Below are 24,344 nucleotides of genomic sequence, written 5' to 3'. Positions count from 1 at the left end.
TTTTTCATTTTCTGCTTATTTTGTCTCTCTCTCCCTTTTTTTTTTTTTTTTTTTTTTTTGTTTTTCTTGTATGTCTTCTTTCCAGATTCAAATACTAATTTAAGTTCTTGTTATTAACTGCAGGAAATGATTCAATTGTCCTGTTTTTTTTTTTCTAATAATATTCAAAAAACAAGGAGCAAGTTAAATTGAAGTGAGATTACTTTTTTGCCTCATTCAGAGGAATAAAAGGATATGTTTATTCCAGAAGTGAAAATACCCCAAATATCCATTACCTGTCATAACAACAACCAAACTTCAGTAACAATAGGGAACCCTCCTGAAAAGGGTCAGTTAAAAGCTGTGTCTTGAGTATGGTTACTACTAAAATTTTCCTTCAGTAATGCATCATGTGAGGTTCATGTGACCAAGTATCTCAGTGACTTCTGCCAAGAAACTTACCCTAATTTGTTCCCTGTACATAGCCATCTACTATATGTCACTTTCTTGTAATTACTTATTTACTTGACTTTCTCTTGCACTAAAAGATAAACAGTTGTACATTGTCCTTTTAGTGTTAGTACCTAGCACTGTACCAAGAATATTGATCAGTAGATATTGAGGAAATCTTAATGGTGTGAAGGATTTTCTTCACAATGAACTGTTTTAAAGACTTCATATTAGGACTTTGAATAGAATTAGACAGGTTGAAATTTCTGATTTCTCTCTCAGTGGTGTATTTGGTGTATAATAGCCAGATGAGTAGTTTGAGTAACATTTTTCTATATGGGGATAATCCTACCCTATGGTACGTGACAGTTCATTGATTAATGGGTTGACTTGGTACATCTGGGTTAACTATTCAGGAGTATTCTTCTTCCCTTAAAATTCAAAATATGCATCTTTAATATGTATTCTTCTTCCCTTAAAATTCAAAATATGCATCTTTAATATGTATGTGTGTTCTTAATGTGAACTATCATTCTAGATTGTGTGAAGATATACCTTGGAAAAATTGGACAGCAACCTATTTCTGTATTTAGAAAGACAGGTTCATGGGTATTAGGCTTAAAGCTGTTAAAGCTGTAAATGTAAAACACTTTATTGTTTGTGATTTAAGTTTATTCCTTGTTAACAAGTATGGAAATGTGTGTGTTACATTGTTTATTTGTTTGCCTTTTATGTGGTAGTTACTAAGATCCATGGATGAACAAAGTGTGCAAAATCCCTACATGTTTACATGTAGCTTATATTCTGTTTCTGTGTGTTTTTATGTACCTGTTTGGATTTGACATTACTCTAGGAGAGTCAGCATATTAAGATAGTTTTGAGGATGTTTTGTGTTTTAACAGACGACTAAGATAAAATTGGAGGGTAGTCACCAACCTGTGGTTATCTCTAGCCTTCTTACATAGACTTGTTTTGGGTGTCCCCACGATTTCTTCAGTCTATTCAGAGCACAAAGGGCAAATAAGTTCTGTTAAACAGTTAAACCAGTATTTATTATTCTAGCATGTACAAAACACCTTCCTGTAAGTATTGTAAGGGGGGAAATGGTTAACTATTTATATTTAAAAGACATTTATAGTTTAATATGTTTAATATAAGTGAGACAAATGCATAAGCAAACCATGCAGCATAAGATGAAAGCTGTAAGACCATGCTATTTATATTTAAAAAGCAGAGACATAGCCTAATCAGAAAGGCTGAAATGAAAAAATATATCATCAGATGTTGGCGAATGTGGAGCTCCTCACTTTTCATTATGTACAGATATAAATTGGTACGGTTACCTTAGGAAAATATTTGGTAGTGTTTTTGGAAAAGTTACATGCTTCCCCAGACATTTCACCACTCCTTCTATTTATGCAAGAGAAAAGACATGTTCTAAAAACTCTAGTGCCCTGGAGTGTTCATAGCAACTTTATTTTCAGTATTCGAGAACTGGAAACATCACTAGGGAGTAGATAAACTATGGTAGCTATAAAAAGGGAGATGGGTTCAGCAATAAAAGGGAATGAACTACTGAGGAACATGAATGAATCTTATAAACATTTGTGTAAAGAAGCTTCACAAAATAAGGATATACTTCTGTTTATGTGAAATTTTAGAATGGCATATCTTTATTTATAATGGAAAAAAATTAGAACAATCATTGGCCCGGGAAGATTGACTAGAGTGGGATGTGAAGATAGTTTCTGTAGTGATTGTATGTTTTCAGTGTTTGTTGCGATACTAGGTATTGAATGTAAGGCCTTCACATGATATTCCTGGTCTGTCCCTTTGGGTCCTTGCCCCGCCTCCCACTCCCACCCAGAGACAGTCTCACCAAATCTTTAAATTGCCCCAACTTGCAAATGTCCTGCCTTAGCTTCTCAGAGTGCTGCTACTAGAGCTTGTTGAAGTTCAGGTAAACAATTTTAAGCATTGTTGAAACAGAAAACATATATATTTAATATCTGAATTTCATTGTATCTGAAGCTTGCACCAAAAGTAAACAGTATGAACTTTACTTAATAATACGTAACTTGAAGTATTAGGGGCAGAAACAGATTTCTAGAGTTTTATTTTCTGGTACAGTCAGTCCTTTGTTTTCATGGATTCTGCATCCAAGTAGAGTATTTAACCAACCATGTATTGAAAATATTCAGAAAAAATAGTTACATCTGTACTGAACATGTACAGATCTTTTTCTTGCCATTATTGCCAAACAGTATACTACAAAAACTGTTGGTAGGGGCTGGGGATTTAGCTCAGCGGCAAAAGCGCCTGCCTGGCAAGCGCAAGGTCGTGAGTTTGGTTCCCGGTACCGGAGAAAAACCAAAAAAAAAAAACAAAAAACTGTTGGTATAACATTTGCATTGTATGCAGTATTACAAGAATGTAGAAGTGATTTAAAGTACATTGGAGGATATGTGTGTTTTATATGTAAATTTTGTTCCATTTTATATAAGGGACTTGAGCACCCATGGTTTGGCTATCCGTAGGGTCTGTGACATGTATGAATGTCTAAAGAAATGGAAATGTGGTTTTATATATATATATTAACACATGCAGTAATGTTAATAGGAATCATAAGTGGTGAATACATATGCATTCACTGTAAAATTCTTTCAGATTTGCTATAAAGCGTGAATGATTCCATAATAAAATACAAGGGAAAAGAAATCATGTATTTGAAAAGTAGAAAAGGAAAATGGTTATGTTTTTATTTCTGTAGCTTTTAGGATATGGAGGATGGAAAAAGTTTTTTTGCGGGGTGGGAAGTTGCATACATAAAGGTAGGGACATAAGCAAGGCATTGTGGAAAGAGGGAGTACTAGCAGGAGAAGAAATGCCAGACTCAAAATTGGATTAGTGAGTTGTTTCGTTTGGCTAAAGCATAGGGTAAAATATGGAAAGTCATCTGTGTTAAAGTCGTTGGGAATTTCATTTGTGATTGCAAGATATGGCTTCCTCTAAACCAAAGGAAAGGAAGAAGGGAACCTGAAGGTGTCTTGGCTACTTTTCTTTCCTTGCCGAGACAAAGTACCTGACACCCAGAGTTAAAGAAGGAAAGGTTTATTTAACTCAGTTTGTGGAGGTTTCAGTCCATAATCAGCTGGCTCCAAGGCAGGGTGGCATGGCACAGGAGCAACACTTCAAGGCGGCAGTAGACAGCAAAAGCAAAAAGAGCAGAAAGGGGGAGTTAGCAAGCTTCTTTTCTTCCCTTGTATTGTATGCAGGCTCTCTACCCTAGGGTGGTTCCTCTGCACCCACACCATTGTGTCTTCCTCTTGTACAGGTTCGGGGTGTTTACAAAGTGAGGACGCTAGCCCCTGCTGAGTCCCTTCATTAAGCTTCTAAACTTCTCAGGTTGGGGCTGGGGATTTAGCTCAGTGGCAAAGCGCCTGCCTGGTAAGCGCAAGGTCGTGAGTTTGGTTCCCGGTACCGGAGAAAAACCAAAAATCAAAAAAAAAAAAAAACAAATAAACTTCTCAGGTTGACACAGTATGTCAACCATGACAGAAGGTATAAGAACTTTTAATGTGGAAAAGAGGTCCTTAGAGAAATGCAATTGACTGTGTCAGATTTTTTTGATAGTAGAAGGATACAACATTGGGGATTATCATAAGTGGGGTTGTGGAACAGTGCAGTTTAGTTTCATTGAGCTCTTAAGACTAGAGATTTGGAGTGATAAGTAGAATGTGATAGAAAGTCAGGCAGAAGACTTAAAAAATTTGTGCAATATAGGTGCAATAATAGAATGAGATCAGAGTAAATTTATAATAGCTCAATCAACATACTTTCTTAATTTTTCTAGCATTGCTTTATATTACACAGTCTAAGAGCTGTGTAAGATTCTCGAGTAATAATTGTATAGTTGAACTATAAAGGAGTAATGTCAGTGAATGGTAGACTGGGAAGACTTTGAGCTAGCAAAATTCACAGTGAGGATGGAGACACACACACACAGGGAGGGGGAGAAAGGGGAAAAGGGAGAGAGAGAATCCTTCAAAAAGTGGTAAAAGTGGAGGATGGGACACATACTTTTCTGTGGAAACTCAGTATATGGTCTTCTAGGGGAAGCATTTGAAAATGATGGCATCATCCTGCATTTGATCATATAATCCTGAAATTAGGTTTTTTTGAGACTTGTTTTTGTTTATATCGTCATCTCAATAGAAAGTTTTAATTCTTGAGTCTTCATTATGCAGATAATGTAAAAAATATAGTAATGTAACTGTCTAAAAAGGTAGACAGATGAATGGCTCTCTTACAGCTGTACACTGCTTCTTAAATTGTAGTTATGTACAAATTTGCTTTTATATTGCAGTTGAGACTGGATAGATTTACTGCCACAGAAAAACGGTGAAAGACCATGAAGAATTTTTTAATGAAAATGTCACATTTATAATGAGTGGGGAGTGAAATTATATCACTGACTGTCTTAGTTATTTTTCTCTTGTTGCTGAGACAAAAGTTCCTGACACCCAAAGTTAAAAAAGGAAAGGTTTATTTAGCTCACAGTCTGTGGAGGTTTCAGTCCATACCCATTTAGCTGGTTCCAAGGCAGAGTGGCACATGGCAGAGGGCAGCAGTTCATGGCTGTGAAAGACAACAAAAGCAACAAGAGCAAAAAAGGAGGAGCTGCAGAGAGCAAGCTTCTTTGCTTCCCTTATATTGTATGCAAGCTGCCCGCCCCAAGGAGGGTGTAGCACTTTACACATAATCCCAGCAGTGGATCATGAATCAATCATAAATTCTAGAAGCCTGCCCCATGACTACGTGCGGCTCTAGGAGTACATGTAGACACAAACCACACTGACCAACTTTACACACATAAAGTGAAAGGTGGTGAGAAAATTTATAAATTTATTTTGATTTGTATTTGCACGAAATATGTAAAGGCATAGATTTATATTAGTAGCTATTTAATAACACAGCTATGCTATGTAATGCAAATTATTTTAGTCAATATTAGAGAACCGTGTTTTTTTTTTTTCATTTAGAAGGATTTCCTTGTTTTACTTATATCTGAAAAATTCTGTTGTAAAGAGCATTATTTATAAGGTCAGCTTCAAATTCTCCTTATATCAATTTAATTCTTTTCATTCACTTTCCTTGCCCTTTATGATCCTTAAACAGGATTAATGTTTCTCTTAACGTTTCTCTTAATGTTTCTCTTCTTAAACAAGAGAGATTAATGTTCTCTCTCAGGTATATTTTTCTTCCCTTTAAAAAAAAAACAAAAACTTTTTAACCTTCACCACTTTATCCATAGATACAGGTTATGTTTTTCATAGAAGTCTTTCTCCTTTATAGGGTTTGCCTAGTTTTCTGAGCTCTTACAAAAAAATATGGCACTAGAATATTGACATGTTAAATGTAGTTTATCTTGCTTTTTCTTTCTGTTAATACCATATTTCATAAGGTGTATCAGTCAGGGTTTTACTGGAGAAACAGATTTAACACAGGATGTACAAATTATAAGAAATTACAAGATTGGCTTACGATGGTCAGCCAGAGAGTTGTATGGGGAAGTGTGCAGAGGGTGTCTGCACACTGAAGAGCGAAGGAATCAGTGCAGGGTCTGGAGTTCACTGCAGAGTTCCGTTCACGTCTGTACCAGGAGGCCGATGAGTCTGTGACGGAAGGCTGAAGGATCCAAGGCAGAAGCCGAAGAGTCTGCACTAGAAGCCAGGAGACTAAGTCCAAGCTGAAGGTGAAGACTGGAGCTCCTCCAAAAGGAATGGAAGTTCCTCTGTCCTTCTTCATTTCCCTTTTATATTATCTAGGTGATGGTCCACCCTAGGGTGGCTCTGCTACACCCTAGGGTGTAGAATTGCTGGGCCAATTGCTGAGCCACGTTTAGTTATGCTTCTAAATTTCTCAAGTTGACATAATCAACGACTACATCAGGGTTTGAATCAATTATGATTTGTCTTTTTATACCCACAAATAATCTAACAAATGCCAGTAATTACTGAGAAGATTGGAACAGTGTAGCAGTGCTGGTGAAGGACATTAAAGTTAAACAACAGTTTTTGGTCTTCTCAAAAGATGTTTTTTGCAAGAAAAAAGGTTTATTATGATAAAATAGAACTTTTAGGTTTACAGATCTCCATGTATTATTCATTAGTCATACAGTTTGTTTTATTATTATGAAATAACTGTATCAGATATAATTATTCCCTTGAGCTTTACACATTACTAAGTTTTATAAAATGAGCTTCCACTCTCCCCTTTGTTCTGGTATGCTCAGAAAAGTTAAATCACAAAGTGATTTACTAGTATATTTTATTTTAAAATCATGAGTATGTAAAGTTGTAAATAAGTTATAAATAATACAAAGGTAAACTGTTAGCTTAGGGTTTTGTTACATTTTCTTACGAGTTTCCAGTTTTTTCTAGGAGTTCTGAAATTATCTGCTGGAGTTGCTTCAGGTGTTTTGTTTTTGTTTTTGCTTTTTCTGGGGATCAAACTCGGGCTTGGCAAATTCTGCACCACTGAGCTACATCTCCAGCCCTAATTGCTCATCTTAATCACCTCCATACAAAGAAAACAAAGTCTTTATTAGTTTCCTTTTTTAAAAAACAGTCAGTTTTGATTTTACAGTACTTGGTTATATGTTAACTCTACATTGTACAGGGTATAATTTCTTTAATAATTTCCTCCCAGTTTGGAAACTATGAAGTAAAAGTTACTGAGAAATGTGTTACTCATAGACCTGAAGCAAGTTGCAGGTTCTATATAGTTAGGCACAAGTATTTTTACTTTATTTGGAAGACCTCACCTAATTTCTGTGTACTGTTATTTAGGCTCCATTAAAAAAAGTTCGGCAAATTAAGAGGTATAAATTAGAATGGAATATAGAGACTGTCAGATAGTTTTAAGAGATGACAGCTGAAAGCAAGACGAAAAGCAGAAAACCTATTAAAAGCAACCATGATTGCTCAGGAGAATGTTAGGTATCACGTCAGCTGCATTACCTAAGTGTAAACTATTGGTCCGAAGATATTGTCTAACCTTAGTCATTACTATAATGAGTTAATAGAGAAAAGTTAAATTGTTTTATTTGTTCAGAATAACAAAGGAATGTATGATAGACTTTGGGAAGATTTCCAACAAAAATTATTTAAAGAAATATCAGTAATATGTATGTGATCTGCTTTTTATTTTTTTAAACTTGGTGAATTTGATCATAATGATTTGCAGGAACATTTCTGGAATTGTCTATGGGAATTTTTTTTAGTGTAACTAGAATTTTAAAAAATATGAACCATCTCATGGTAGTTTTGTACTTCTCATATATTTCAGTGTTTTTAGGTTTAATATTTTCTTCCCATCCATGAGAATCCCAAAGCCTTGTATGGTCAAGATTCAGTATTTAGACTTTCAGTAAAAGGCAAGGCACTACTTCAAAAAAGAAAATGAAAGAAAGAAAAATATTGGCTGATTTTTACTTTGTCTTACATGCTGTTGTCTTGGCTGCTTTCATTACCCCAGTAGCTAAATTGCTACCTTGTGTGCATTGGTGGTGTCTTAGTAAAAAAGGAATTCCTTTTGAGGCAGTAGTTTTATGCTAGAGTGCTAATGTTATTGTAACAAACAGTACATGCTGTTGGTTATGTCCTTTGATATTTTTTTATAAAAATGAAACTTAAAAGCAGTTCTTCCGGTTATTTTATCTCACTGAAAGGGAGGGAAAGGGGCTACATCTGCAAGGAGATATAAAATTCATTGATGGTAGGTACTAGGGAAAGTGAAATTACTGCTTGCAATGTTTCTACCATGGAACTGGAGATACAGGAGTAGAGGATAAAGGTAAAAATAGCGTAAACATTTACAAGTAACAGTACTAGCCATTATGAGATGCTAGTATAATAACTTCTTAGAATGCTGTATTCTTATTCTGCTCTAATATGATTCTTTTTGGCTTGGTGAATATGATTTTTCTGAGTGGTCATGAATATCAATTATATGATATGGTGAATGTTTAAATTTTTAAAAATATATTACAGTGAAAGACATATTCCTATCACTCTCTCAAAATACTCTGCCTCACTTTGAACATGTTTTTCTTATTGCCCTTTCCATTTTCTGAAACAGTCCGGAAGTCCTCTTTCATGAGTGTCTCTGTTTTTAATTGTACTATTGTGGCTGCCTCGATCTTCTGAATCAATTCAGAATGTTTACCTTTCATGGTTATTTTGACTTTGAGGAAGGGCCAGAAATTACATGATGCCATGTCTAGTAAATAGGTGGATGAGGACACTCCATAGTGGCTTTACAAGGCTACCTTTTCATTAGATGGTATGCAGTAGCAGAATTCACTGTACTTTTGAGCATACTTCATAAAGACACAAAAGAGGACTTCCAGGACTGCTTTGGAAAATGAGAAGAATGATGGTGTAAGTGTGTTTAAAGTGAGAGGGGAGGCTGGGGATTTAGCTCAGTGGCACAGTGCCTGCCTGGCAAGTGCAAGGTTGTGAGTTCGATTCCCAGTACTGGAAAACAAACAAAAAAAAAAGTGAGAGGGGAGTATTTTAAGGACTAATACCCCTTGGATTTTACTGTACTAAATTTTAAAAATTTAAACATTTACTATATTTTGATCATACCTTGCACATTTAAGATCATTTAATATTTCATAGAAAATTCTTAGTACCTATTTCACATTTTTCATTTAGGAAAGGGAAAATTCTTTTCCTATTTAAGATAGGAAAACTTTGGGGCTGGGGATTTAGCTCAGCGGCAAAAGCGCCTGCCTGGCAAGCGCAAGGTCATGAGTTCGGTTCCCGGTACCAGAGAAAAACAAAACAAAAAAAAGATAGGAAAACTTAAAAAGTCTTCATAACTTACCATACTCCTATACTAGGTCAGATACGATGCAGAAAAAGTTTCTTTGGTTATTGTGATCTACAGGTGGCAAGGAATTGCCAACCTATTCCTGAGTTTGATAAAGTTAGATCATACTTGTAGGTTCCTCCCATTCAACATTTGATTACTGTTTAATGTATTTTAGATCATATTAGTATGGTGATAGCTAAGATAGGTTCCTTGCCTTTGAAGGAGTAGAGGCTAAACAGAAGGAAAAATGCAGAACTAGAATATATGAGACAATAATTAAAGCAATGCTTTAAGTGTGTCAGGAAAGGTATATTCACAATATTATAGAAAATGGAGGGCGAGTCACTCCTAGTTATAGTAACTATGCTGAGGAAGAGGTTTGAAATAAAGGCTATGGTGTAAAAGGCAGCTAGCTAAATTGAGGAAGACTCTCTAGGATAGCAAAACTCCAACCGTAACTAAGCAAAGCTTAGGGATGTACATCCTTAGTCTTTGTCCAGAGAAGTTACCTAGTTCTAAACTACCTCCTTTAATTCCTGTGATCAGAATGATTTGAAATTGTTTTGCCTCCCTCTGTGGCCACTGAACTCAGCTCCTTTCTCCATCCTGCTTTTTTATGGTAAAGCCTGTATTATTTATTTTTAATTGCTGTAGCAAAATAATCTGAAGCTGGCTACTTGATGAAGAAGAAACATTTATTTGGCTGAGTTTTGAAGCTTGAAAGTCCAATAACAGGCCTCCTATCATTTCGCTGCCTTAGGAGGGCCTATTGGAAAATGGCACTGTGGCAGGAGTGAGTGCCTGTGAGAGGGCGAGATCACATGGCAGGACAGGAAGCTAGAGACAGCCTGAGAAGAAGCCAGCCTCCTCTGTTTAAAACAAGCGATCCAGGTGTCTCCTGATAACTACCTTAAACTCTTCAAAGGGCCGTTCCTCTAGCGACTTTCCATGAGGCACCATTTTTTAAAAGGTTCTATCACCTCTCCCCTCACCACTGTGGGGACCAAACCTCCAACACATGAACCCTTGGACAATACAACGATCTGTGTCCAAATCATAATGTCGCTGAGACCATATGGGATTTTCAGCACTGGTTTTTATTGTACCTATGAATTTTTATTTGCCTCAGCAGAGTTTTGTAGCTTCTCTTTCTGACAGAGAAAGCTGTGTGGACCAAAATTTTTTAGGTAGCAGGAAAACTCCCAAAGTATGTCTCCAGTGAAGTGTATCAGTCACCTAGTCACTATGCTTGATGCCAAAGAAGCAGTAATACTTCTCAGTGAATATTGGTCACCTATAAGTAACAATCATTCACTAGAAAGTATAGTTTTAGTGTCTGTCTATAGAAGTCCTTTGATATATTTGTTTTAAAATGATGTGTATTGTATATGCTATCTTAAGCAAAATCTTTGGTTTGCTTTAATTTGTCACCAAAGAATGAAGTAATGAATTTTAAGGTTTTTTTTTTTTCTTTGCAACTAAAGACCATTTTTCCTTAAGGATCCCTTTAAGGTTAACAAGATAGGCTTTGAATATGGTTCAATTTTAGATACATTGTTTCAATTTTAGGCATTTAATTGGCTGCTCAGCAGAGAAGTTTTAAAAATCAACACTCATCTGTTTTTGCCCTTCCCTCATCTTATTTTGCTATTTTAGTGTTTCTACCTAGTTAGGATTTAAAATAGTTAAGTTCTTTTAAAATCCTTTGGCCACCTTGCCTTGAATTTTGAGTTTATTTTCTTTTAATGTGCATATTTTCTTGTCAAGTAGTGATTATCATTTTACTTTTGATCTCTTGTTCTATTTCAGTGTATGAAATGTCAGATATTTCCTTCGGTTTGTCCTGTTATATTTTCTTGTACACTGCTTTTGCTATCTGGATTTTTGCATGTGTACAGTACTGCCATGTCCAAATGTTTTTGTCCTCTCAGAAAATCCTTTAAAGCTCTTACAAACGAAGAGCAAGGCAGGTTGTTTGTGCTCTCCAAAGTGTGAGAGCAGGAAGCCAGCCCTCACCAGACAGCACATTTGCCTATCCCTTCATCTTAGACTTCTCAGCCTCCAGAACTGTGAGATACAAATACTTGTGACTTTAAATCACCTAGTGTATGAAATTTTCCTATTAGCCTAAGTGGGCCAATACACATACGTTTTTCCTCAATTCAGTTCATTTAATTTTTTTCTTCCTGGAGTATGTTAATACTTGGGAAGTTAAGCCAAACTTTTAATTAATAAATTAATAACTAAATAAATCAGCAAGCAAGCTGATTGGTGTTCAAGGATTGATTGGCAAGAAAAACTTAGTACAGAATTATACCAAATGGCAAGCAGATAGTACAAAGGGTAAGAACCAGGTAAAAATACAGATATGTGGATGTCTGCCTAGTTTTTTATTTGTGATGAGTATTTTGTCTCACTCAGAGAAAGGAATCCATCAGGAAAAAGAAACTCAAAACCTGACTTTTGCTGTCCTTTGTATCCTTAGGCTAATGAGAAAAGCAGGAAGAGAAAAGCCTCTTAGCCTCCCTTTCTTGATACTGTATTACCAAGTAGAGCTGTTCCTCCCGCTGACAGTTTACACTGCTGTATTGGGCTGTGGTTGGCGAGGACTTGTCCTGTCACAGTTGCCTTATTATATATCCTTTCAGACATACTTTATGATATGTGAGCAAATACGTATATAATCATCTATAAATTATTTTGGTTTTATTTTCAGAACATTGGTTAGAGACTTTACTCCTTTTATACTACTTTATTGGTAAAATATCCAGAAATTCGTCTCATATTAGTCCATAAGTTAGTTTTTATTGATGTACATTTAAACTAGCCCATAAATTATTTTTAAGTACATTTCAACTGTTTCTAGTCCTGACTTGTAAAGTTAGTGAATAATTTTGTACATATCATTTTATACATTTATGATTATATCTGCAAAAAAGATTCCTGGAATAAAATGACAAGGTCAAAGGATATATGCATTTGAATTTTTGATATGTTACATCCAGATTTGGGAATGTTGTTTTACCGTGTCCTGCAGCTGCTGGCTAGTTGCATAACCTGTTGGTTAGACTGCTGTATTAAAGGCTCAGTCTTGCCAGTTATCAGCTATTAAATGGTAGTATTCATTACATATTGAGTTGTTGTGAGGATTGAGTATATACAAATTAGTAGATTTGTATAATACATGTGTAAAGCACCTACAGCAGTTCCCTGGCACATACAGAAGTGCAGTAGAACATCAGCATGTCTTTGGGCAAGGGTTCTGTGAAATTTGGTGTCATGCTGCCATTTTTAGGAAGAAGCACCAAACTCTTCAGAACTTTATTCTCATTATTCCCTTTGCTTCCATAGAGTTACACTCATTCATTTTCTTTACCTCCTACCAGTTCAAGCTGCCGGTTATGTCTTCTGTACTGTTTATTGAAAACTCATGTATTGAGTTGGTGAGTATGTCTGATAAAACACAGGATTCAGCTGGAAAACAGCTAACTGTAACTGCTTCCCTGTCATCAAAGTTCAGATTGTAAGGAGACCAAGTGTAAGATGTTTTTCCTCCAAAGTTTTCTTTGACTCGTCTCTGCTCACACACTGACTTTTCCATTACTTTGCGTAAACTGCGTAGGGTAGTTTTCTACTTTGGAAGGCAGATATGCTCACTGCTGTATCACCGATGCCAGGTTTTTTTTTTTTTTTTTTTTTGTCTTTTTGACATGGTCTCGCTATGCAGTTCAGGCTGGCCTTGAGCTCACTTTGTAGCCCAGGCTATTCTCGAACTGGCACAATCCTCCCTCCTCAGCCTTCCGAGTGCTTGGATTACAGGTGTGTACCACCATGCTTGGCCTGCCAGTTTTCTACTTTCTCTCATTTTTTCCTAATTAACACTTGGGCATGCCAGAGAATCATATTATTGTTTTACTTCAGTAACATTTATTGAAATTATACTGTTAGCTCTCATGGGCTATATAAGCAGTTTCTGTTTTTATGAATCTTTAATCTTGCTGGAAGTACAGACTGAAACCATGTGAAGCAGTAGTAAAGAGAGTGTGTCGCGGACAGTATTTAACGTATTATGTACACAAGTACAAGTGATTTAGTTTTGATTCACTGCACATGTATTTATTATGCACTTGTTATATCAGGCGCTGTGCATAAATGAAATAAGAGAATGGTGCTGGTTTTTGTTATCTATTAAAATGGATGGTTTTATGCATTAGATGTAATAGGCAGCCAATGAAAAGTATGTATGAGAGAATGATACTAAAGTAGAGTTGGTTTCCTGTGTCTAACTATTTTAAACTGTAGAAGAGATGCTCTTCCTTTATTGAGTCCCTATATGAATGTTAGTCTTTGAAAATCAAGATTGAACTTACTGTGTACGTCATTGAAGTTTATTAATAAAGAAAATAATAGAACTGTTAAACAAGAATAGATCAAAAATATAGTTTAATCTTTGAATATTTATAATTTTTAGTTTTTTGTGTTCACAAATAGTGTTTGCTGAGTAATGTCTGAGCAATACTTGAATTATGTTTTATGTAGACACTTTTTAAAGTCTCAAAAAATATTTTTGTCAGTTTTTTTATAGCCTATATTTTTCAATTCTGATTCATTCAGTCAAAACATGTGTACAGTATTTGTGTCTCTTTGACAGGCACTATTGTCTCCTATGTCTCATGTCTAGGAGTCTAGGAGAGGTAAGCTAGAATTTCTCTGTCTAAATGAAAAATTTCCAATAGTTTTAGCACTGTGTTTAGTCTGTGTTTTGGATTGTTTGTTGCAGTCATTCTGTCATTTGAATATATGACATTTTTAAGTAATGACATTCCCCTCAGTTTGTACCACTTGTGGTTTGGAGCTGCCTGCCAGTGAGGCTGTATATTATGGCCCTGTTGTGAACATGCGTTAAAGCTCAAACTTTTGTTGCTCCATCTAGATTTCCTATCTGCTTACCTTGTAGGAGAACAGAAAGATGGAAAACCTTACCAGAATAACACTGAACTCCTGTCTTCATAGCTAAATATAATAGATGGCCTCCTAAAATTATATATGCTTTTTTATTTGCCAATCTTTTAATGCAAGACCAAGATATTTATTCATTTACTTATTTTATCTTACTTGGGGATTTAACCCAGAGAAGGGTTTCTGCATGCTGGACAAGCGCTGTTACTGTGCTTACACACCCAACCTTTTCTCTTTTGAGAACCGGGTCTTTTTAAGTTGGTAATGTTGGCCTGAGCTTGTGACTTTCCTGTTTCAGACTCCCTAGTAGCTGGCATTACAGACATATGCCGCCACGCCCCGCACCAAGGTATTTATTTTTTATTATTTAGCAATAGTAGTTGTGCTTGAAGTTCTTCATTGTCATGCTTGTATAAACTACACCCATAATACCCCTTTTTAAATACCCAGTTTTAATTTTCCTTAAAATAGAACGGAAACGTTACTTGGACAATATCCAGTTAGTTCCTCTGAATACATACTGACATCTGTGTCACAATGAATGTTTGGGCCGTGAACTCTTGCTTAGTGTATCCACAAATTTCTTTTCCTGTGGGTTGAACTTTTCCTTGCTCTAAAGGGCATAAAGACTTGTTTCTGTGAAGTGGAAATTGACTAAGACAACTTACATTCAAATAAATTTCTCTTTTACCTATCAATAATTAACTTTGTTACTAACTATTAGGCACAGGCATTGCAGTTCTTGACTATAATTAACATTTACACCTTCATTTGTTGTAATTACATATATATGTACAACTAAGTCTTTTCTATTGCTTTATTCTTTTGTATCATATAATTTGTATGGAGGTTTACAGAAGTTTGTTTGAAAGAGATTTGGAATCTCCAAGGTTTTCTTAGTGCACTTTTAAAACTTAGTCACCCTCTTAAAAATTATTGATAGTTGGAACTTTTACCAAAGGTGGTACTAAAAGAAGTATTTGACAGTTCTCTACCATTTCACTTTGTTTTTTTAATTTATCAAAGGACGAAAATGTATTTTTGGATGAGAATATTAAAATGGAAAAATAAGTGCGGAAGGTTTAGTACCTGGACTATGTTTTTGTATAAACCTAACAGGTACTACATTTAACAGGACTACTCTGCTGTGTAAGTTCATTTACTTCTCACAGTAAACTTTTGCAGTGGGGGGTATGAATATTCTCATTTTTCAGAGGAAGCTATGGCACATAGAATGTTTATCACGTCATTTCTTCACTTTCTTCTGAAATCCACAATTTAGAGAAGAAGAGGTTTATTTTGGTTCATGATTTTAGAGGATTCAGTCCATAGTCCACAGCTGGCTTACTCGAGGGCAGAAGTGGCGTGGTAGAAGGATCTGACAGAGGGAACCAGCTCTTGTCATGGTAGCCAGGAAGCAAGAGTGGAAGGAGAAGCTGGGGAGGGATAATATACCCTTGTGGATTATATCCAGTGACACCCACCTCTTCTGAGCAGACCACACCTGCTAACAGCAAGGCACTGTAGTGCCTCTATGAACTAATCACCTCCCTTAAGCCCCACCTGTGAACATATGAGGCTTTTGGGGGGGTCATTCCAGATCTAAACCATAACATACCCAGGCAGTATGTGGCAGAACTGTATTAGTTTCAGACAGTGTGGCTGTTGAGTATGTATTTTTTCACAAAACACTTTCGTGAAAAGAAATAACAGTGTCAGAGTTTATTTTAGTGGTATTTGTGCCTGTGATTTTTACCTGCTTAAATTACATAATTGCTAAGCATGTTTGTTTTTATCTGTTGTAAGAGAGAAATTTAATGAACTTTTCAAGCTATACATATTTCACAAAATGTGTCTTTAAACCATGGACTCAATTTTGAGCACTGTTTAACCCCTTTATTCAACTCTTTGTCATCCATTTTGTCAACTTTTTCCTGTAAACGTGTGTAGAACAATAAAACTAGAAGTATCTTGAGTGAATTTGGAGCTGAAGTTAACATTGCTGCCTATATCTGGAACTAATGAAATTGTTTTCACACATCCATTTATTATTGGTAATTACTCTGGATATGCATTCAATAAAAAAGAGAAACCATATCTGATAAGATTTTGGAAGTGTATTTGATTCATTCTGTTCCTTTCCTTATATGGCTGAATAAACAGACCAAATTTAGTCAAATATTTTAAGTCAGCAAGTCATGTGTCTCTTAATGTGTGGCATGTATTAGCTTTTGATTCTCTTAGCAACAGTATTTCTATGTGCATGCTTTGTCAGTTTTTGTGTGTGTGTGTACTTTTTAATGTTCTGGAGAATGGTTTGAACAATTTATTCTGTGAATTTGAGATTCACATGTAATGTATGCTTGTGGCAGCCCTTTTAGCGTTTATATTAAAACATTACATTTATAAACAAAAGAGATACATTTAATATTAACTGCTTTAGGTATTCTTATTGGTCTTTTTATATTAAGAGCATAAATATTTATAATCAAAATTAGCAGTGTTTCATTTGTTAGAGAACAGCTGTTCTGTAAATTTTTAGAGAGATAGGCTTATTGCCTTCTTCAACCTTAAAATTTGAAATTTTATACCATTGTTTTTATTACTTTTCTTTCCTTTAAAATAAAATTATTTTTTCTAAAATTTTTTTATCATCATTGTGAAAGAATTACTCATAAGATGGGAAGTAAGACTCTATTCTGGACCCTCCGTACCTTTATCTTCACCATACTGTGCTTTACATCTTTTAAATCAGATGTAGAGTCTGCTTTAGGAAAATGTTCCCTGACTACCCTCAATTCTCTTTGCTACTTTTTCTGAGATTGCATAATAAACTTTACATCTCTGAAATTGTACTTAACAGTGTTGTGATATTATCATGTATTTGTCTTTAGTGCTAGTGTTTTGAATTTTCTGTTTGTAGTTCTTTGCTTACTAAATTGCCCCAATGCCTGCTTTTTATTAGTACTGTACACATTAGCCGTAAATAGTGAATACATGCATCAGGGAAGGTTGGTGCATACATATACCTAGATGATATCTTAATCCTTTTCACTTCTTTTTCCTCTCTCTCCATCCCTAGATCCCTTTCCATAGTGATCATAATTTAATTTAGCCTTATTTAATGTTTCACAATCACTTCTCTACACTCTACGTGAGTTATTTCAGGTCCCATTATTTTAATTATTACTTCAGTGCAGATAATTCACAAGTTGATATTTTTATCCCCCATTTATTTTCAAAGCTGTAAGTCTTCATGCTAGATAGATATGAAGACACTTACAAATTGAGCATATTCAAAAGTCATCCTCTTTCTTTTCTCGAGCTGCACCTTGAATCTGGTATCTCTGTGAATGGCTTCTTCTCCCTGCCCCCTCACTCTTCTGTCTCTCATTAAGTCTTGCATATTTCTCTTAAGTTTCTTTTAATATTGTTCCATTCTGAGTGTCTGCTGTTGCATAGTTTAAGTTCTACCCTCTTTGTATTGCTTCTGGTGATCATTTTGAAATACTTACATGCTCATGTCATCCCTCTGCTAAAAACTGAATAGTATTTCTTCAGATATAATCTTGGAAATTCTAAAATGTTTTCTCCCTACCCCTTTTGGTAAAGTGAGCCCCAGTTACTGATGGAGTGGAGTGCAGAATAACCTTTTATAAGGGTATCTTGTTTGCTTATTCTTTATTTTTTAAAACAGTAATCATATTTGTAGTATACACATTTATTGTATTATACACATTGTATTGATAAGAGGTTTTTATTGATAAAAATTAGGATACTATTTTGATGGTTATGAGAATTAAAAGGTTAAGGAGAATACAATTTAATGAGTATCTTAAGGCAAATTATTATGCATATAACTCGCTCTGCTACTATACTAAATCACTTTGAATCATTAGCTTCAACTGAGATATCATCTTGTAAACTACTTAATACAACAGAATTAGACTTCTTGTTTTTTTTGTTGTCGTTGTTATTATATAGCTATGGTTCTCACATCACTTCTAAACTTTCTCATTTTAACCAGTGCCCCAGGAAAAACACAAAGTTCTTTCTTCAAGCAATATGTAAATGTTATTTACATCTTCATGTATCATCTCCTATGTATCCCGTGTGTTCTGGCACTTGGAGACTCTGCTATAAGGTTAAAACTTGTTAGAGAAGAAAGAATCATGGGCATGTAAGAATTCTAACATGAAAGGGAATTTTTTTGTTTGTTTTTGTTTTTGGAGATAGGGTAGTAGCTGTGTAGTCTAGCCTGGCCTTGAACTTGCTGTGTAGCCCAGGCCAGCCTCAAATTCAAACCTCTTCCCTCAGCCTCCTGGGTGCTGGGATTACAGGTGTGCACCACCGCACCCAGCATAAAGGAGAATTTTAATGACACAGAATACCATCCAGCTTTTTCCCTCCATTGAAAGAAAAAGACGCCAAAGCCCAAAATGATTAAGTTCCTTGTCCAGAGCCAAAAAATGTGTGGCAGAGCCAGAACAAGAACCTAGAGCCAGGAGTTGTTCTTATCAGGCCTTCATGCAATAGGTAGTAAACAGATAAATAAGCAGAAATACTGTGTATAGTATGTTGTGGTAATAAGTAGTATGGGAAAAAATGGTGGAAGGTTTGTAGTTTTAATACATAGTGCCCAGGCAAGGCCTTATTGTCAAACTGCCGTTTAGGCAAAGACTTCATTTGCTAGGACCAGGGATATAGCTCAGTGGCACCATGCCTGCCTGGCAAGCGCAAGGTCCTGAGTTCAATTCCCGGTTCCAAAAACAAACAAAAAAAATCAAACAAAAAGACTTCATTTGCAAAATGGGGATACAGACAGGAAGTAACGCATTTATGCATTGCTCCTGTTACAATACTGATTCATTTTGTGATCAGCCAGCTTCACACTATTTCCTAATTGAAACTACTTTTTTGTACAGTTTTTGTGTTTCATGTACCACTTGTGCTTTTTATTTCTGTTGTTCATATTTTTCTTGGTGATATTTTCACTCACAGAAATTAGTTTCTTTTCCTGAACCTAAACATAGACTCTAGTGATTAAAAACTGGCCAGGTTTTAAAGCACAAGTTTTAAGGCTCTTTTAAAGGGATAGATAAATGAAAATAATGTTGTACGTGTAACAAAATCTGCTAGGACCACCTTTTTTATGACACACTCATTTTTATTATTTTTGGTAGCTGTTTAAAAATGTCTTTCTGGATTCTTAATAAACTTGATTTTTTTTTAAGTACATTTAAATGGGCAATACTTTTCTAACAGAGATCTCTTTGGAATAAACTGAAGCAAGTATAAGTATCTATTAATTATATTAGAACCACTTGTTAAAAATTCAAAGGGGATAGCCATCAGCATATCATATAGTTGTAGTTATGTATCATTCATATATATGTGTGTGTGTGTGTGTGTGTGTGTATATATATATATATATATATATATATATATATATATCCATTCCTCTGGGGAAATAGTGACTTTGTATCAATTAGAAAGGTAGCAAACTGGCTCCATGAGTAGATTTCATCAAACCTCCCCAAATCACATACCTTTGTGCATGACACAGCCCTCAGACTCTTAGGCAGGGGTCCTGGGATTACATGGTAGTTTTATCTGCAGAAGGACTGTATTATAATGATCTAGCCTTTCAGGAATAAATTTAGTGTGTATCGATAAATACAACCTATCTCATAGGATATGTGTGCAGTGTTTTTATTGTACTTATCAGGTAATAAATGCACTGTAGTGATAGTTTCATTTAGAGAACTGTACTTAAATTAAAAGGTTAAGATTTTGCAAATCAACAACCATACATACAAGAGGTGATTAGAACATATGTGAATATTTAAGTTTAAAAATGCATTATAGTGAAGGACACTTTGCCAATAATTCCCCTCAAAATACTCTCTCCGTTGAAACACTTATCCCATCATTCTTGCCACTTCCTAAAGCTGTTGTGGAAGTCCTGTTTTGTGTCTTTATGAGGTGTGATTTTAAAAATATATGGTGAATGTTGCTGCTGAGTGTTATAACAGAAAGACAAGCTTGTAACAATGTTACGGTGTGTTCTCATCTGCCTTCCTCACTGGGTATGACAGCCTGAGACCTCTCACTGTTCTCCAAAGTCAAAATGACCATGAAAGGTAAAGAAACATTTTTTTGATTTAGGACATTTAGGCATCCATGACAGCACAACTGAGGATACAAATACATTTATATGTAAATAGTCATAATATAGTGGAAATAGTGGCCACGGTGAGATGCCAAAACATGCCAGTCACAGCTATTCCAGTTGGCTGGACAGCTTGTTGGGTAAGCTGACAGGATAGGCCTTGAAGGGTGGGAAGAACTTGTACAGGCTTTTTCTTGCAGAGCAGGCATTTCATTCATTGTTGTGAATGAAAATGAGTTAAGACACCAAAGCTGAAAAGCCTGGGATACAACTAGAAGAACAGCGAGAAAGTCAAGCTAACTTGATAGAATATAAAGAAGTAAGTAAGTAAGAATAGTCAAAATACATTTGAAAGAAGTGTATTTTTATAATAACTTCCTGATACGTCAGGGCCCTGTTCTAGGTTTGATTTGGGTTATGAGTAAGACGGGCAAAGTCCCTTTTTGGTGGAGCTTCCATTCTACTAGAGATAGAAAATAAATACAAAAAAATAATTGTGGTTATTGATGTTACTGATAAAGTAATGGAAATTACTTCTAAAAGATGTCTAAAGGAGCCTTTTCTGAGAAAGAAGCATCTGTTTTAAGAGCTGTGTGATGAAAAACTGATCAGCGTGTTCACATGTGGGGCAGAGCATTCCTGCCACGGAGAACAAGAACAAAGGCCCTGAGATACCTGGTCAAGGCAGAGAGAGGAGCTTTCTGTGCCTGGAATTAGTGCCCTTAGCAACAGCTGTGGAGAATAGTGAGCACCTTAGAGAGAGGTTTTTGTGAGGATAATAACTTCGGAAACTGATAAACTACCTGTCATCATCTGACACAAAGTACTGATAAAAGTTGCCCTCTTAATTAGTACAGGACTGTACTTCTCAGAATGTTTTTGTCTTAGGACCTCTTTACTATGCTCTTAAGAATTATTGAAGATCCCAGGTGAGCTTTTATTTCTGTAGTTGGAATCAGGTTAAAACTGGATTTAAATTTTTAAAAATTAATTTGTTTACTCTCTTAAATGATTAATTCATTTCCTCTTGAGGACTTGAATTTCTCATTGGTAACAGCTGTTACTTTGATTGCATATTGATGTTAGTTGCTTTTTTTTTTTTTTGAAGCAACAGACTCATTTCATTTACTTTCAAGAAACTGTCCACCAGAAATCAAAGTTAGACTCACCATAATTTCTCATTTAAGTGAAAATAATGTATGGAAATTAGCTAGCTCAGTTTGCAACCCAGTTGCGTAAGTGCTTTTCCTCAAGCAACTGTCATGTTTGCTTTAATGTGCACTTCTCATGTTTCATAAAATATTAAAAAGATGGGTATTCAAGGGTCAAGATTTGATAACTCATAATTTTTACTGCTTTGTTGAGGATATTCATTAGTGGAAATAGCTTTTAAAAACTTCGCATAGTGGTCAGTACAATAACTATTAATAGAAGTGGTTGTTTAGTTTTGTCACTATCTTGATTTGTGCTAGGACGTGTGCACTTTTACCACTATTGCTTTTGTGTCCTCCTGTATATGTGTCAGCAAATTGAAAAAGGAGAAACAACACCTTGGTATCATTTTGAGTATAGTTTTAACCTTCTTAATTCCCTGAAAGGATATTGCCATCCCTGCAGAAATCCAGCAGATCACACGTTAGGTACAACTGCTAAAGAGGGTATGATTGATACTTAATTACAATACTTTGACTGCTTTAATTTATATATTTTTTTCTTAATTGATTTGCCATAAAGAAAATAGTCACATGCACACTGTTGTATGTATGTGTAAGCAAGCACTGTTACACTTTAGTTAGTAGGTGTGACCTGTTTGATGGCTGTGAAATCAAGAAAGTTACAGATTGACTTAAAGAGAATATATTTTAAAAATCCGTAAAGCAGGAATTTTTTTATTTGGAGTAATGATTCAAATTTTTTCCAGTCATGCTTTCTATTTTGTTTTTAGGCTTGCATTGATGACAATGTTGATATGGTGAAGTTTCTGGTAGAAAATGGAGCAAATATTAATCAACCTGATAATGAAGGCTGGATACCACTACATGCAGCTGCTTCCTGTGGATATCTCGATATTGCAGAGTAAGCCAGTTCTGTGTTTTAGCTTTATCCTAACAAAGATCTGCCATTCTGTAGAAATCATTATTGCTGACTTACGAGTGAATCCGTGTATTACCTTAATTTATGGAAATTATTCTTCTTGAGAAAGAGAATTAAGTAGTTCTTGGGAGTTCAAATGCTGAATTTTGCAGTTCCAGATCTTTGCACTATCTTCGGCCTTTGGTATTTTATATTACTATTCTCCATCACCATTTTTTCTTTTGAATACAAATACAGTATTGTCAAAAAATTCGGAGTTAATATTTAGCAGTCTAGTCCCTCCTATAATCATGAATTGTTAGGAGAAATCAGTAGAAATTTTTAGCTGGGTTACTGTGCTGTAGGAAAATACGATGCATACTACAGTTAGTCTCCTCAGTTTTTCTTAAGATTGTTGCCTAGAAATTTGTTTTTTAGAACATTTGGTGATAGTCATTGTATTCTCAACTACCATTACTGTGTGTTCACTTTCCAAGATCTCATTCTTCAAAATTTAACATGGAAGTATAGCTATTTTTATAGCTAATTTTTTCATTAATTTTTTTTTGTTACTCTGTGCACAAACCATAAGCATTTTTGTTGTCTCTTTGTTCATATCAGTGGTTATCATCTGTTTAATAATGAACACTGGAGTTCCACTCATATAGTAGTCTCTGCTTATCCCTAGGAAATGCATTCTGAGATTCCCCTTTGAATACCTGAAACAGTAGATACTATCATAACCTATATATATACACATATACACACTGATTTTTTTCCTATATGCATTTATGATCGTTTATTTTATAAATTAGCCTCAATAAGAGATTAACAGCAATAGTTAATAAAATGGAAGAATTATAAAAAGGTATTGTAATACAAGTTCTGTGGTCTCTCTTAAGGTGTCAAGACTAGTATTAATATTTTTGGACCACAGATGAATGCAGGTAACCACTACTTTGGAAGATGAAACTTCAGATTGTGGAGCTATTCTTAATCCCTCTTAGTGAGCCTTCATAATTTTTCTTTACAGTTTGCTTTCTTTTTCAGCCTCCATTGATAGGAAAGATTACTTTCAACGGGAAATAATGTAGAAGAAAATGAAAGCTCCTACCCTTTCTTCAGATATTTAATTTTTTCTTTTACCTTTTTTTGAGATTTATTTATGAAATCATACATTGTATTGATTGATTTTTGTGGTACTCAGGTTTAAACCTAGGGCCATGTACATCCTAAGTATGTATTCTACTACTAAGATGCTCTTAGCATGAAAATCCTATCTTATATCACCCATATTTATCCTTGAGAAGAAATTTTCATTTTTTTAGGTCCCTTTGGGAAAGTGCTGTATATGTTCATAAGGGACACTTTCATAAGCTTATTGAGGATGAGTGAGGCCTTCCAGTACGTTCTCAAGCTATTTACTGAATTTCTATGTCTAAAATTAGGAGATTAATTTGTAGAGTTTCCAAGAACATGGGAAAGCCATTAGTGGGAATGAAACAGGGTCCACTATACATGGTATTATAGTGAGCCAGCTTTATCCCAAAACTTTAAGTAGAATTCTGTTAAAATTCATAGGACCTTTGGTAGGGGTGTAAATCAGTGGAGGGACCAAGTTTTATAAAAGGATAAAATTTTTCAGATATTATATGCATAAAGACGCCATGGGCAGGGAGGCCGTGCCTCGGGTATGCATTATATTCCAATGAATGAGTGGTCAATTGACCACTATTGGTATTACAGTGGAAATGCTTGTAAAGACCCTTCGGTCCCAGATGTATAGGGATTGGTTCTTAGCTCACCTCTAGGTAAGTCTGCGTTCAGT

The 24,344-nt window shown here is 35.2% G+C and overlaps 1 protein-coding gene across 9 annotated transcripts in view; it reads left to right on the top strand.

Moving 5' to 3' along the window:
• Ppp1r12a (protein phosphatase 1, regulatory subunit 12A) overlaps positions 1 to 24,344 on the top strand; it is a 133,155-nt gene that overhangs the window by 26,086 nt on the left and 82,725 nt on the right. For 8 of the 9 annotated variants that reach the window (XM_005374363.2, XM_013517877.1, XM_005374361.2 and 5 more), the window contains exon 2: positions 22,389 to 22,519. The exons of the other annotated variant lie outside the window; for it this stretch is intronic. In XM_005374363.2, the coding sequence (XP_005374420.1) occupies positions 22,389 to 22,519 (131 nt within the window). The remainder of the gene's footprint in view (positions 1 to 22,388; positions 22,520 to 24,344) is intronic. 9 annotated transcript variants of the gene reach the window in all.

Source organism: Chinchilla lanigera, unplaced genomic scaffold (genome assembly GCF_000276665.1).
Source record: "Chinchilla lanigera isolate Chin_1 unplaced genomic scaffold, ChiLan1.0 scaffold00004, whole genome shotgun sequence".
NCBI lineage: Eukaryota > Metazoa > Chordata > Mammalia > Rodentia > Chinchillidae > Chinchilla > Chinchilla lanigera.
The sequence above is the reverse complement of the archived record's forward strand: the minus strand, read 5'-3'. Positions and strand labels throughout refer to the sequence as shown.